Below are 16,209 nucleotides of genomic sequence, written 5' to 3' on the forward strand. Positions count from 1 at the left end.
AGGAATATTTTTAAATGCTTTGGTTCACTGGCATCATTAAGATTAGTGCATCTCCCACCACAACCACCCTTTTAAACTGGCCATGACTGATACAGCTGTGTGATTCTGGTTTCTTTTAAAACCAACCATGTCAAATACTTTGCAGTAACCCTTGAATAAAACATCCCGAGTCTCCCCATATTTTGCAAATGGCAGAAAGAGGAGCCAGAGCTTATAAGGGAAGAAAATAGGATTTCAGGAGATTTGTGTCCCCTACCCCTGTAAATGACAGCAGCAACAACAAATTGGTGTCATTATTACAAAGAAAATCCAATATTACTGTGGACTGTTCTTTGATCTCCAGGCCAGCCAAAAGGTCTTAACAAATATTGGCCATTTATCAGAACCTCACCTAGCATGGAAAGCATTTTGGTAACGGAATCAAGACCCTGGGTTTTGTCCCAGCCCTGACTTCTGTGCGAACGGATCTGCAGTGACCACCTTTCTCACCTGCTCTCCGGGCCTTCCCTCCCTCACAGGCAGCATCGCCGCCATCACGGTGGCTGTCATCGCCGTGGTGCTGCTGGTGTTTGGAGTCGCGGCGTATCTGAAGATCAGGTGAGACCCCCCTCTTCTTTACAGAGAAGGATTCCATTTTGTGGGGCTCCACGCTGAGTCGTTGTGCCAAATGCTTGTTTCTTAATAAGTAGCATAGCTCTCGGATGTGTTGGCAGGGAGGTGAAAATGGCCAGTGTACCCCACCGTGGACAAGAATAGAGGGTACAGTGTCTGAAGCTTGGCAGAGCACAGGAAGTGAGCTGAAATGCACAGATGAGATTCAACATGTTGATGCAATGGAACGAGAAGGAACCTGCAGCCAGGAGACTGAGGCCCCCTGCCCTTAACTCCCCTCCTCACCAGGAGGGAGGAGCCCCGTGACTCCTGACCTGAGGGTCAGGAGTGGTCTCGGCTGTGAAGTGGGCAACAGGGGTGAGCTCAGTGGTTTCCAAATACTGAAGTTCTAGACACTGATGTGTGGACATGTGCCCAGTCTGTAAGGAAGTTTTCGTGGGTACTAAAGCAAAATGCTGAAAATATAGGAATGTGTGGTGTTTTCTATAAAATTATTCCCCCCTCCAGATTATATCCTCATGTTTTTGGCTTAAAAATATCTTTTGTTATGAAATGAAGGTGATCACAGGTGGTAGCTGAGATTTTACCTTTTTTAGACAAATAGAAAGTCCCAGGGCAAAACCCTGGGAGCCCCCACTTTCATTGTCTACTGCTCCATGACACCCCAAAGTTCCAGAACCACATCACTCACCCTGAATGTCCTTCCATCTGTGTAATGCCAAATGTCGAGTGGTGGTCCCAGTTGCCAGTCTGTGCAGTGCCCCTGAAAAGGGACAGAAGGACATGTGCCACCATGGTGAACACAGCCACTCCTTGACGTTTGTCTCCCAACAGCTGGAGCCATCTTTACAGAAGCTCCTTTGACCCTCTCCCTCACACCCTTAAAAGCCCCAGTGGCTTCCCCAGGCCCTTCGAATTAAATCCTAACCCCTCAGGTTGGCCTTCGAGCTCATCCATGGACCCATCCTTGCCTTCCTCTTCTCACTTATCACAGCTGTCTCTCCTTTGTAACCACTGAGCTGCAGTCACACTGGCTTTCTCTCTGATGCTTACAACATGCTGTAACAACATAAGATAGAAGAAACATTCTACTAGGACAATGACGCTTCAGTGTCCTTCAAAGTAGGCACCTTGGGACCTCACAGTTCTCCCAGTTGCCATCAGCTGCCCTGTCATATTTTCCTGAATCTCATCAACAGTCTGAAATTCCCTTCCCCTTCAGAGGTGATTTTAGTTTTGGGAAAAGCCAGAAGTTGCAGGGTACCAAATCTGGGCTATAGGGGGGCTGAGTCACCTGAGTGATTTGATGTTTTGCCAAAAAACTCTGCAGGAGACATGAGGCATGAGTGGGCACGTTGTTGTGATGAAGCTGCCAATCACCACTTACCCATAGCTGCAGCCTTCTGAATCATCCAAATAGTTTCTGTGGAGGACTGTTCAAGCTTAACACAAAATTTGATGCAGATTCATTGCTCTACTTGCTCAGTCATCTTGAATGCGACAGCCACACAGTACACATGCTTACTCAACAGCACCTCCTGCCCCCACTGACTAGTGCAGTGAAGTCGTCATTGTTCACACATGCACATCCCAGTCCACTTTCCTTCACTGCCAGGTTACATCAATGTCACTCGAACCATTCTTGTTATAGCAACAATGGCTGGATTTGGTCCAGACAGACCCACAGTCACTCGGGCACTATTGCGTGCACTCACATACCCTCCTGACTGACTTGTCCCCACACAGCCGTGCTTCTTCCTCAGGAGGTGCCCTGTCCTTCCCTCCTGCCCCGGCTCCCCATGCAGAGCTCACGTATTCAAGTTCTCATCCCTGTGCACACATCGCCCTTGCTGCTCCCTCTCCTGGCACTTCCTCATCAACTCCACTCACCCTGAACAGACCAGTGCCCACTAGGGAGCTCTCTCCAGCTCCTTCCCTTTTATCTCCCTCCATCTTTTGTTCTGAATGTGCACCAAATCAATCGGATGATGGTGCCAAGTATAAGAGTGTCCTGTAATATCATCTCTTCCTAAGGTACAAAAAATAGGAAAGCCAGGTTTGGAAGAGAAATTGGAATTAAAGGGCCAGTACTACTGTTTTTTTAAGTCTTTATGAAAGCATCCTTAAGTCTTCTTCATATTTAAAAAACCCTCTCTCTTCATTAAGTCTATATTCCCTAGAGAAGCAAACTTAATTTTATGAATAATATCTGACTGAATGGTACTCTTTTTCATCTGGTTTAATGACTAGTTTATTATTGCAGATACATTGTATTTAATTGTGAGTTAAATTGCATTTATGAACTAGTCTAGTAATTTCATTCCCAATTTATAACAAAGTTTCTTTTTCTGCTGGGGGCGGGATGTCAGTGCTCAAAAAAGAGACCTACGGATTAATTTAGAGTTGTTCTGGAATCACCACTGGTGAGTTTCTGAAGGGCTATGTCACCAAAAAATCTTCACTGGAGTGTGGCTTGAAATAGAAATTCTTCCCTCTTGCCACACACTTGCCTAAAATGATGTTGCAATAACTTAAGGATTCTTTTCTTGACTCCGAGCAAGCATTCAAGTTTACCATCTCAAACACATCGCCAACTATGGACAGGCAGTCTCAAACAGCAATTAAGAAAGAATTCAGACCCCACAAGCAGGGGGGCCTCGATTTAAATCCCAGTTCTACCATTTCGGAGCAGGTTCTTGTGTGACCCGAGCATGTTATGGAGCTGCACTCACCCTCACATCCCTCCCTGATAAAATAAGTGCTGTGATTTTAACTCCTTGACAGCATTGCTGGGAGGATTGCTAGATACTGCTTCCTAAGTACATAGCCCTGCCACTGCTGCTATCACCATCATCATCATCATCATCATCATCATCATCATCATCATCATCATCAAAGTGGTCACCTGGAAGGGTCCCCAACAATAGGACAGCTGCTTGATGATAGTTACTGAGTATTAGCCATGTGCCAACTGCCCTTCTGTGCCAGGGAGCAGGGGGATCACATCAGTGATGAGACACGATCCTGCAGCCCCACTTGCTGCATTTGGGAAATTTCATTAGCAGGCGATTTAAATGGGTTCTAATGAGTGCTGATTAAAATTGCATAACATTTTATTCTAGAAACTTAAACTATCTTTTCTCAAGGCATTCTCAACAGTAGATGAATGCTGTGAGTGATGAAATTGAATGAGCCATGGTTTCTTCCCCCAGATAGGTCCTCCCTTTAAAGTGTAGAAGGGCCCCCAGTGGTATGAAGGTTGCTATTCATCTTTGGCACTGCAAACTTTGGAATGAATAAAGTGATCAGATCTCTGTTTGAAAACCCCCTAAGGAAAACCCCATTCTGTTGATCTGTTAATTATTTTTGCAAAATGATGACATAAAGAGGTTAATAACTATCATGAATCTTAAGGCTGAGCTAAAAAACCTCTTCAAGTGTTATTTGCCAGATTCTTGGAAAGCCCCGCTAATCATTCATCAAAAATACATTTGGCTCAATTGACAGATGCGTGTGCGTGCATGTGCGTGCATGTGTGTGTACCTGAGGCTGGGTTTTGCCTTGGCTGGAAATTTATTTTATTCCTATCATCCCAGATTTCTGAGAACAATAACACAACAAGAGGCCTGTTGTCTGTGGTTGTTTAGCTCACTTGGCTGGAGAAGCAAGTGACTGAAATCACAATCCATGAGGGAACCATTAGATTCTGGCCTGAAACACAGGCTATGTCCCTGCAAATGCAAAAGAAGAATCTGCTTTGAGAGGTCAGCCTCACAACCAGAAACAGGGTGCACCTTGCAAGCTCCACTGACAGTACCTTAGCAGTTTCACCTTTGCCCCCAAGTTCTGCTTCCCTCTGAAAGCATCAGTAAACCCATTAGCTATGTTTCACGGTCCTAATCTTTGGGGATCATGACCACCGGTTTTGTCACAGTGTCCTCTACCTAGAGAACCATGTTTTCTGAGAGGTGAGTCACTCTCTGGATGTGGCTTTAAGAACCTTCCAGGGCTCTTCTCTGTTATCGAGCCACCCCCACCGCCACTGTAGCCAGCAGCAGTGCAGTTAGGCTCTACTTACCATTTAGGCAAATTATAATCGCCTTGATATTTAATATTTCCATCTGCAAAAGTAGTGCTAATAATACTTCTCTTTCAAGCCTGTTTCGAAGATGAAGTAATAAATGGAGAGTCCCTGGAAAGACCAGATGGCATGGTGGTAAGGAGCATGGACTGTGGAGCAAGGGTGTTAATCATTCTGCAGGCAGTTTCCTCCTTTGTGAAATAGGACTATACTGATACCTAACTCATGATTGTTATAAGGGTTAATTATGATACAAAGAAACATGCAGTGCCAGGTATGAGATGAGGATGATGGAAGGGCTAACTACTGTTGTAACTGTCATTAAAACAATGCTTGCTACTCAGTGCGTAGTAAAACGGCAAGTGCCAACAGTCCCACCCAGTTGGCATCAGGGACTCAAAGGACAGGGTGGTCCTCTGACGAGGGAGAGATGGCACAGCAGCTCCGTTTTCTCATGTCCCATCGGGCAGGTTCCAGTGTACTTTTTCTAAATGCCCGTGAAGTTGCATCCACGTCAAAAGTTCATAAATAGAAATGATCCCTGAGCAGTCTGTCTTCCAAGGCTTGTTTGCAAGTTTAAAAGAAAGCAAAGGCCTTGCCTGCCTCTTGCAGAAGGGCACCTTTAATTGGTGATGATTGAAGAATGAGGTAAGTCGGGTTTGTTTTATTTGAATTGGCTCAAACCCGCTCAGCCACGAGATAGTCCCCCGCGCAGGAGACCCTATCTGCTATCGCCAGCAACGTGGATGCTGCTATAATTAGGTGTGCTGGTAACCCAGACAGACAAGACGGCTGTTCCCCTCACAAAAATAAATGTGATATTGATTTACGGACACAACAGGGCCTCATTCTGAAGGCATCTTGTCAGAAGTCACCTGTTTTGCTTTAAGTCTTCTGGTAATTATATTTTACACAACTGAATTCTTTCTGGTTGTTGTTAGGTTTAAAGAGTAGGCCCAGCCAGTCAGAAAGGCTAAGATCTCCTAGAATTTGTGACCTACAGGTTGCCTTTTTCAGATCAGCTTTGGCATTCTGAAGGGCTAGGGGACTTGATTAGCTACCTCAACCTTTAGTGTGCATAGGAATCAGTGGGAGAGTTTGCTGGGCTTCCTGGGTCTCACCTCCAGAGGTTCTGCTTCAGTAGGTTGGGATGGGGCCCATGCACTAGCATTTGTCACCAGTTCACAGGTGATGCCAGTGCTGCTGGCCTGATCTACCCGCATCTCCTAACACTCCAAACACACGCTTTGCGCTAGAGCTTCCAGGTAGACTGCCCGATGTTTCATGCCTCTATTACTGTGAACACACTGATCCCTCTGTCGGAGGTATCTGGTCCACCTCAGTTTTCGCTGGCCGATTCCAAGTCATCTGGCCCTGAAGGGACCCCCTCCAAAAGTCCCCTCCCCACCCTCTCCATGGAGAGTTCCTTGCTGTGCGTGCCTCCTCTGTAGCACTGGCTTCCCTCACTGGAACCGTGCATTCCACCAGCCTCCTCCACCACGAGGAGGTAAAGCCCCTGGCAGTGCCTGGAATGTGAGAGTTGCTTTACAATCCTTGTTCCCTGAGGGAATGGCTCTGGAAGCATTAGGAAAGTTTAAGGCAAGCAGTGTTTTTTTTCCTCCAAATCAGGAGAAACTAGGTTTAGAGAAGGGAGAGTCAGAGAAACCACCCACTCGCACCAGCTACCTCGAGACTCGGAACTCAGTTAGAAATAGACAGGGGTTCCCATGCGCAGGCCTTCTTGTAATGAGTGTCTGCCAGTGTGATCTCTGGTAGATAATTTCAAAAAGTAAAATTAAAAAATTGTATCTGTTCCTTCAAAGTAAATGTGGTTATTTCAAGATTAGTTTGAAAGTAACTGTTTTTTAAAAGAAACCTGGACTTTGTAAAGAACACTTTGAAAATGATATATGGAAATGTTTCTGTCATTAGGATGTGGGTCATAAGAAGATGAAACTGATAGAATTCCTGAATTATGACACTAACCTGCTTCGGTAACTGTGTTCAAATACAGTCACCCCTAATGGTCACAGGATTCTTGGCTTCAACATTGTAGCTCACAATTCTCAGTTTTGACAAATGAGCCATGATTGTGGAAGGTGTTAACATCAAGGGAAGCTGGGTGGAAGGCACATGGGAATTTATCTTTGCAGTTTTTCTATAAATCTAAAATCATTCCAATATAAGAAGTTTATTTTTTAAATTATAGTTCAATAGCTACCACACAGATGTGTTGTCTGCTCCTGCCCCAGAGCCTTTGCACTTGCTGCTCTCTCTGCCTGCAGGGCGAATCTCAGGTATCCATGTGCTCATCCACATGTCCTTTATGTGTCTGCTCAAACATCATAGTGAGACTTTCCCTAACCGCCATATTCAAAAGTATAATCCCTGCCTTCCACTTGGAATTCCTCACTTCCTTTTCCCTGCTTTATTTTCCTCCATTGCACTTATTACCATCTACCATATTATTTTTCATGTCTTATTTATTGTGTCTAACCCCACTAGAATGTAAGCTCCTTTAGGACAGGGATTTTGGTCTTTTAATTCACTGAAGTATCCCCCAGGCCCCAGAAGAGTGACTGATAAATGTAACTTTTCAATGACTTGTTAAATGAAAGGACCCAAGCAGGGAAATGACAGAGAAAGAAAGCCACAAAAAAAAGGGGGGGAGGCAGGGACGGCTACACCAATCTAGCTTTGCTAATGGATGATAATAATCTAAGCTTAATTACTAATGACTAATGAGATGCAGGTTCAGCTGTGATTTCACAGCACGAAGCCATGTCTTCTCCATCTATATACATCCTTCCTTCTTGGCACATAATAAGCACGAGTGATTGAATGTTGAGCCTGCTTGACTAAAGAGCAGAGGGGAGTTAATGAAGTTGGAGCCTTGATGGGGAACTGTGGTTGACCCTCATAAAGGAGAAGGTATGTTCTAAAATATTTTAGTTTCAACACAGGAAAGTAAAATATTCATTTTCAGAGACAATTGAGTGTCCATTAAGTATTGATGCTACAGTTATCTTAAAGCAGGTACCATTTTGTCATCATGGAAAAGGCCTCTAACCACAATGTCGCCACCACATCCATGTACCAACTGTCATCAAGAAGGATTTGCCGAGTGGGGAGGGGGCAAGAGGGGAGGACTGCTTCTTGTCAGAGCAGAGCCAGTTGAGAAGGAAGCTGTGAGGCAAGGACTTAACATAAATCATCCCCCATTACGTCCCCTGGGTTCTGCTCTTGGCTAACTGAACCATGCCATGCAGTCGGATAACACTGACCAGAAGCATGGTGCCACTGATTAACAGGGACTGTGAGTGCTGTGTGGAGTGATTTAAAGCCATGTCATCATGTGGGAGAAATTTAGCTGCAATTCTCTTTCTTCTTCTCACATTTAAGGTCAACATAGTGGCTTTGACCCTTTGTGTTCTTTCATGAGATGCTTTCACTTTGCCACAGTTACATTGTACAGCAAGTTGCCACAGAACCACACTACTCCCTGCTGGCATTGACCAAGCAAACTCCACAGATGCTATTTATGTGCTACTGAATATGTGCAGGTGTCATCAAATATTTATAAAAGAACCCCTGCATCAAGAGCAACCTATTAGATGTTCAGAAAATAAAACGAAACATAAGACGTAGTCTGTCCCCAAGAGGTTTGCTATCTAAGGGGAGCCAAGTCCCAGCAAGCAGAAACAGCTGTGTTGGACATATGCCAGTCCTCACTGAGAAACTGAGTAAACACAACCGCCTTGACCTGCGGTGATGTCATTCGTACAGATTGCTATTCAGATAGAAACAAGATAAAGCAGCGTGTTACAGAACAGGGAGACCCAGGTGTCAGTACCAGCTCTACCATGAAATCACACGGAAAAGTCCTCTAGTGTCCCTGGGCGCCACCTTCCTAATTTGGGGAACAGGAGCTTTTTCACCTCTTCAACTCCACAAATGCCTGTCTGAAAACCTCCCCCATTTCCATTTAAAACATGCCACGATTTAAGAAGCTTTGACCTGGAGAGAGAGTTTAAAGTGATCATTAATTATTCTCCCCTTATCTCACACACATACACACACACGCACAAATGGGTTTGTCTAGCTCTTTCTATATATGGTCGGATTTAAACAAACCTGGCTTGAGTCCCAGAACACCCAATTCTTCTTCTTTGGGCTCATTAATATATTTATCATGCCCTACGGGTTGGTTCAGTACATGCCCAAATATGGTTTATCTATATCTCTTGCTTTGCTATCCTCATTTATCAGTATTTTGCTGAACTCGCTGATTTGTTTAATCAAATGAGAAGACGGAGAAAAAGGACAAATCCATCTATCCCTTTGTTTTACTGCTGCGCATGCGGTGGGTGTCACTTCTAACACGGCAGATCCAGGTACAGTTCTGATCAAGTGGCCTCACCTAAACTAGCCATTACCAGTAAAACCTGATGACCAGCAGATATTTATTCCTCTAACCTCACTCCCGCATGATAATAATTTGTAACACTTCAAATAGCAACACTCTAAGAAGTTGGTCCTGTAACTGTGCCTGGGGCATAGTTTCAGGAGTTCCTGGTGGAAGGGAGGCTAGCTTTTCACTCAACGCCTTTTTTTTACTATTTACAGATTTGCCATGGGCTTATGTAAGTTTCATTACAATAAAAATTAAAAAGCAACATCGGCCAACACATATTGTGCATTGACTATGGGCCAGGAGTTTTATATGCATTACCTCATTTAATCCTCCCAGTGACCCTAACACAGTTTTTTTTACGTTTCTCCACTTTATAGATCAAGAAACAGGGGGTTAAAAACTCATTCAAGGACACACATCCATTGGCCCTACTGACACCTTAACAGAATAAAATTACATGATAGAAATAAAGATGGTGTGAGAAGTCACATGACCAGACCAAGGCGAGGCGGGAATGCACCAGCAATAAGGGAGGGTGTTTGCTGGGTGGATGCTGGCCAGGCTTGAACGCTAAGTCAAGCTGAACTTGAGGCTCGACTCCAGTCTCATAATCCTCCGATTTTCACTTCTCCGTTCTACTTGGAGAAGTGAAAATTGTTCACTTCCACTTTCAACCATCCTGTTAAAGGATTTGATTGGAATTGGAACTTTGAAACGTGGGGGGAATGTTGGCAGTAGATGGCTGGTGACCCCAGTCACCCAAACTGGCCTCTCCATCTGGTCGGTCAGAAGACCGGCATTGTGTTGTTTGTGCTCTCTTCCCTGCTCGCACCCACAGAAACGAATGTGGACCTTTGGTGAAAACAAAACATACTGGGGAACATCCTCAAACTTCCAGGTGTATAGCCTGGGTCAGCTGAGCCAGCCTTCAGGATAAAAATCAGGATTTTGAAGGCTTCGAGTTTGAAGCTAGCACATCAAGGATCTGGTTTTTTTCAACAGATCATCTCTTTTCAAACACCTGGCAGATGGAAATAAGCTTCAGACAGTGACAACAATGATCTTAGCAACAAATATTAATGTAGCAAATGCTTTCTGTGCTTCTCAGATTATCTTTCCCTTTGCTTAATTTTCATATCTAGTTGAGACAAAAGTTAGGGGGACTGGGTATGTTTACCTGCACTATATATAGCAGAGCTGATTTCCAGTAGCAAGGTGCAATAGTTCACACGCTAGCACGAACCTCAGAGGCACCACATGCTCATTTTGTGATGTTTTCCCAATCCTGTCATTAGTCCTTACATAAAATGACCACAGTACTTCCCAGGAAGCTCCCAATTTGTGAACAAACTGGCCTTTCAGGATGTATTTTTTTCCCCTAATCATTGTTTCTTCCACCAGCATTTATTGATGACTAACTATCTGCCAGACAGTCTTCTGGAGATAGAGCTAACAACAATAACAACAACAACAACAACAACAACAACAACAAACAGGCAAATAATTTATACTATGGTCTAGTTAGGGCTGAAGTGAAATAACAAAATAGGAAAGTGAGTTATAGGAGTAGAGTATGTTAGAAGGTGATGAGAACTATGAGAAAAATAAAGCAGGGAGTGCTGAGGTGGAAGGGGAGTTGCAAGTAAATGGAATTCTTACGGAAGGCCTCACTGAGAAAGTGCCTTTTGGACAAAGACTTGAAGAAGATGAGGGAATGTGCCATGTGTGGAGATCAGTAGGACAATTGTTCCAAGATGAGGGAACCAGTTAGTGCAAAGGCCCTGAGGAAAGAGTGTGTCAGGCATGAGGGGAAGGGTGGGGAGACCAGCATGTTGGAGCAGAGGGAACAAGAACTGGAACAGGAGCTGATGTGCTCAGAAAGCAACGAGGGCCAGATCCTGTAGGCCTTCACAAAGTTTTTTAATGACTTTGGCTTTTACTCGTGAGAGTAGGAGCCACTTGAAGATTTGAAGAGAGAAGTGATAACAATCTGACTTCAGTTTCTCATAGAAATAATATTAATTGTGGGACAGGTTCCCAGAATGACTCACCAAAGCCTGTTAAACCCCTATTGCCATTGAACTAAGATGCTGATCAGACTCTGGGAAGCTGAGCTCAGAGCATTGGACTTAGACCCAGGAGGTAGGGATTTGACCCACAGTTCAGTTGGGTGACGTTGAGTATGTCAGTTAACATCTCTGAGCCCCATTTTGCTCACTGGAGAAATACAGATAAACAGTACCTGCCCCGTGGCTTTGTTCACTTGAGGAACAAGTGGAAACAAACTGTAGACGCACTTTGTAGACTGTAAAACACTCTATAAACATCAGGAGGGCTGCCACAGCAACAGCGGTCCTGGTTATATCAATCTTATTTGAGGGAAAATGAAGTCCAGGACCTAAGTCAAAATGCCAGGAATGCAACCTTCTCTTTTTTCCCTTTGCTTTTTTTAAATAGCCATGGAAATGGACCTCTCTTTCTCCAGCACTAGAAGTCAAGGAGAAAGACAGGACCCTGCTGATCTCAACAGAAGGCGCCATCTGGGTTCCCAGCTGATGAGTTGTAATTTGTAGGGTGTTTGCAGATGCCCTGCTTGCCAGGGTTGCCCTAGTGGAGCATCACAGCTCCTGCTGTGTGCCCTGTGAGCTGCCCCTTCCTCCACCGCCCCCAGTTCGGCTGCAGGGCATCAGGCTGTCCTCTCAGATGGGCAACTTCTCCAAGTAACCACAGCTGTCTTCTTCCCACCAGGCACTCCTCCTACGGAAGGCTTCTGGATGACCACGACTACGGGTCCTGGGGAAACTACAACAACCCTCTGTACGACGACTCCTAACAAAGGAACGTGGCCTGGGGCGAGGGATAACTGCTCTTTATTTATAAGTGCTTAGCCAGTAGATTTAATAACAAGTACCTGATGCGCATTGAGAGACAATCTTAAAGCCTGTTTTATGGTTTGGTTATTTCATTTTCCTCCTTCTTCTTTGGCTACTACAACTTCCCCTTTCTGGTACAAAAAGAACCATATTTAAAGGTGTCTGGAGGCCAACTTGCAGCTGAAATGGGCCAACCTTGGGCAGCCAGACCAGAACACCATGATGGAGGCTTCTGTACCCACCACAGGACCCACTGCGAGGACTGAGGAAGAGGAATCCACTTGTTTTGTCAGGGGTTAGTTTTAGGGGAACTTGTTGTCTATGGTATTTCTTAAAACTTTTATTTAGGAAATGATATTAAATCTCTGTCAGTGGAAAGGAAATGAGTACTGGGAGGATTTCACCCTGCAGATGAGGAAGCAGGGATTTCTCAGAGTCCTTTTTAAGCTCTATTCATCTGGTTGTGTCTGACAGAACCCCTGCTTGGCTCTACAAAATGTACCCAGCTTCTTAGCTGACTAATTAATGAAAGAGAAAACAAGAAAGTGCCCCCAAGCAGGCCAGCAGGCAGAGGGGCAGAGTTGCTGGCTGCTGTCAGACCTCAGCGTACCTTCTACCTGTTCTCTCCTCCAGGCCTCCTGCCCCTGCTAAGGATTCCGGTGCTAGTCAACAGCAGCTGGCATTCCAGCCCATAAGTTTGCCGTGGAGTTGCAGTTCCACGGAAGAAAGCTGGGAGATGAGCTGGGAGAAGAGAAAGCAAGAGGCATGTGGAGGAAGTGTGCAGTGCAGGGAGTGGAGGAGGGAGGGAGCTGGCATGTGCTGAGTACCTTGTTAGGTAAAGTGGGAATCAGTTCTCAGTAACTGTCAGAGGTGTTCACTGCTTGCAGGAGCCCACAAATTCCCTGCTTTATACCCACAAAGCAACTGGTTCACTGCCTTACTGCCTGTTGGGTAATGGGGGTATACTGTTTTTAAACAAAAAAATAAGACACTAGTCTATCTGTAACTGCTCAGTGAGGCATTTCCTTAGTAAACAGACACAGGGATTAATCCATTTATTATTCCCATACACTTACCTTACTACCACATTTTGCTGTGTATAATGTGCACTTTTTTGCCTAAATTTTTTAGGGAAAAATAAGGATGCACATTACACATGGGTCTAATGACTACACACCATGGGCATAATAATCTGTGTAAAATGTGCACAAAAACGTGGGTTTGCATTATACATGGCAAAATACGGTAATTCCACCCTTTAATAAATCAAAAGGCAGATAGTCTTAAAATCCCACATAACAAATTTTGAGAAAGAACTGATCACTTTTGCAGGTATCCATTTATTGCAGTGGTTCTCAACCAGCAGGCAGTTTTGCACCCCCTACTGGGAAGGGACACATGAAGATGTCTGGTGACATTTTGATTGTCACAACTTGTGGGTGCTACTAGTGGGTAGGAGACCATGGGTGCACTAACACCCTGCAGGGCACAGAAGAGTCCACCACCACCACAAAGAGTTATCTGGCCCACAATGTCACCAGTGCTGAGTCTGAGAATCCATAATTTATTGCAGTGCCCATTATGACACAACAAAATACTCCCAGATTTTTAATTAAATAAAATGGTTCGTTAAATTTTTATCTCAAAGTGTTGAATTTGTTAGTTCATGGGTTGTCCCGGGCACACCTGCTGCCTTATTTGTTTCTCATTGTGTTCGAGGGAGCCATGTCCCACGGCTGCGACTGTCCTCCTCTGACACTGGGTGTTGGCAACCAGCATCTGATGTCCTGATTTCAGGGAGGAGAAAACATACATCAGGTCCTGTTGCAAAATGTTTTACATTGTCTAACAGTGTCATAAAGAACTTGACACTGGTCAATTTTTATTTCTAAACTTGGACCTGCTGCCATGACTCTGCTGGTTTCCAGAAATTTGACCCTCAGCTCATTCCGTCACTTGCTGTGGCCAGCATAGTGCTGGCTTGTAATCCACCACTGCCTGCTGTCCTAAAGGTCTCTGGTGTTGAAAACACCAGGATCTGGGCCATTTCCACAAACCTGCCATCCAACACCCTGAGCAGAATTTACTCCTAAACTCCTTAGGGACCAAAGGAGAATGGGCAGCCTCCAGAGGTACTTTACAAAAGCAGTGGGTAATGAGGAATGGAAGTCTGATGTCTTGATTTTTTTTTTAAATTTAAGTGTTATTCAAAAAAAAAAAAAAAAAAAGGCCAGAAATGACCAATGATGCCCCCTCTGGCCAAGCTTGGCTTGAATAATTGTACCTGTTCCCTACCTTCACTCTTTTCATGGGCTTTCAGTTTAGCAAAAATAAAATAGAACATTCCATAGTTTGTCCCTCAGTCAAAAACACTTGACAAAGTGTCCATGAAACACCTTTGTAGAGGTGCACTTCTGACACTGCTTCTGTCATAAACACTGAACCAGAGGACACAGCCTCTTGCCAAGAAATTCTGACCAGCCATAAGCCATGCACCCAGCCAGCCTCTTTCCTTACCGAAGGCTGCAATTGTGCAAGAGCAGTTGGTGTGTTTGTTGCTTTTATTAACTTCCAGGTCCTTATGAAATAAAGAGGGATCTGGATCTAAAGCAGATCTCAACCAGCAGGCAGTGTTACACACCCCCTCCCAAGGTGACAGCTTCCTGTAAAAACTCTCACACTCCTTGTTAATGTTAGTATAAAATACCAATGGGTAGAACCTCATTTTGCCAAGTGCATTTCTTTTCTATTTTTTAATTGGCCAAAAGATTTTAGCAACTGAATTCAACAGACATTGCCACACACATACACACAAACACACACACATGAAATATGTGGTTAATTGACGACCTTTACCTCAGGGAGAGTCTGTCCAGCGCTACCCAAGGGAAATGGCTCCAGTGGATCTAAACAACCATCCAGGCACAGGGTGAGTCAAGCATTAGAGGAATGTCAGAGCAGGAGGGAGGCAAGCAGCCTCTTCTAGACTACAGCCTGCAAATGATGAAATGGTGAGATTCAACTTTGTTTTCTTTTCCCATGGCCCTAATGAAGTCTCCTACCCTCTTCGAATATCTGTCTTCATTTCTCACATGGTGGGGGGGATGCTTTTTGCATTGACCTCCCCCCATGCTACCTCACAAATGTGTTGTGAGGACTAATGAAATCATGTCTACAGTGTTTTCGGTTTCTACAGAAGAATATTTATAGACATTTTAAGTATTACATAGATATATAAGTGATCTCAGTTTCTTGTTTGTTATTATACTGGTGTGCTGTTTTTACTTAAATCTATAAAATTACAGCTATGTTGTAGCCACATCAGACAGCTGTTACAGCTCCAGGCTACACCCCCAGTGTAGCCGACTGACTGAGGGTAACCATGCTTGGAACCACAAAGGTCAGTTTCCATCTCCAAATGAAGGATGGCCTGAAGGATGGCCTGAGACACAGTCTCAGAGCCTGGTGAGCTAGGATCCAGGAGGTGACGGTAGCAGGGTACGGATACCTGAGCACTGATATCAATAGACCTCTGGCTTTACCTTCGGGGGGTCTTCAAGTTTCTTTGTGGAGTTGATTTTGGTTTGATGTCATCTATTTGCCCTTCATCTTGCTTGTAAGGATGTGCAGTTCAATACCCTGCATCTGGGAAATGAATTTTGGGTCAGATGCTATTTTGCACGTTGATTCACCTTCTTTGCCTTTAACCCCTTTTTGGCAAATGAATGTACCATTTCAACTTTGATTTTAAAGTGCTAGTTGATATTGGTAATAGTGCTAACCAAGAGACCAGTGCCAGATTGTTTTCTTGGGATGAGTTAGCTGACATGATTTAAAGATGGAAAGACCTGCAAATTCTTTGATATTTGATGTGATTGTATCCATATTTGTTGTAAGATATATTGCATACCAATTATATCAATTAAAGTTGTTAAAAGCTTGCTCTGACAGTGGTGATTCACAATTTGACATGTTTTATTACTCAAGCCATTTAGTCAATATGCCCAATATTGCTTATATTAAGTAGTCCTGGCTTGTTCTTATAGAAAGCTTATCCCACATCAATAAATAATATTTTCTGCAGAGCAGGGAGGTCTCTCTGATCTTGAAAAAGAATTGAAGAATATCAGAAATGGAGAAACTTCTTAGGCAGTGATTTTACTCTTAACTATATACCATGCCTTATAAAATAAATGTAAAAAAAACATTTTGATTCAACAAATAAATGG

The 16,209-nt window shown here is 44.1% G+C and overlaps 1 protein-coding gene across 1 annotated transcript in view; it reads left to right on the forward strand.

Moving 5' to 3' along the window:
- The window catches only part of PARM1 (prostate androgen-regulated mucin-like protein 1), a 98,806-nt gene extending 82,876 nt beyond the window's left edge, over positions 1-15,930 (forward strand). The window contains exons 3-4 of the mRNA XM_045857799.1: positions 519-597; positions 11,856-15,930. Of these exons, the coding sequence (XP_045713755.1) occupies positions 519-597; positions 11,856-11,940 (164 nt within the window). The 3' untranslated portion in view covers positions 11,941-15,930. The remainder of the gene's footprint in view (positions 1-518; positions 598-11,855) is intronic.
- Positions 15,931-16,209: the final 279 nt, after the last annotated feature.

The sequence above is a fragment of the Phyllostomus hastatus genome, unplaced genomic scaffold (assembly GCF_019186645.2).
Source record: "Phyllostomus hastatus isolate PE091 unplaced genomic scaffold, TTU_PhHast_1.1 phas_scaffold_1674, whole genome shotgun sequence".
Taxonomy (NCBI): domain Eukaryota; kingdom Metazoa; phylum Chordata; class Mammalia; order Chiroptera; family Phyllostomidae; genus Phyllostomus; species Phyllostomus hastatus.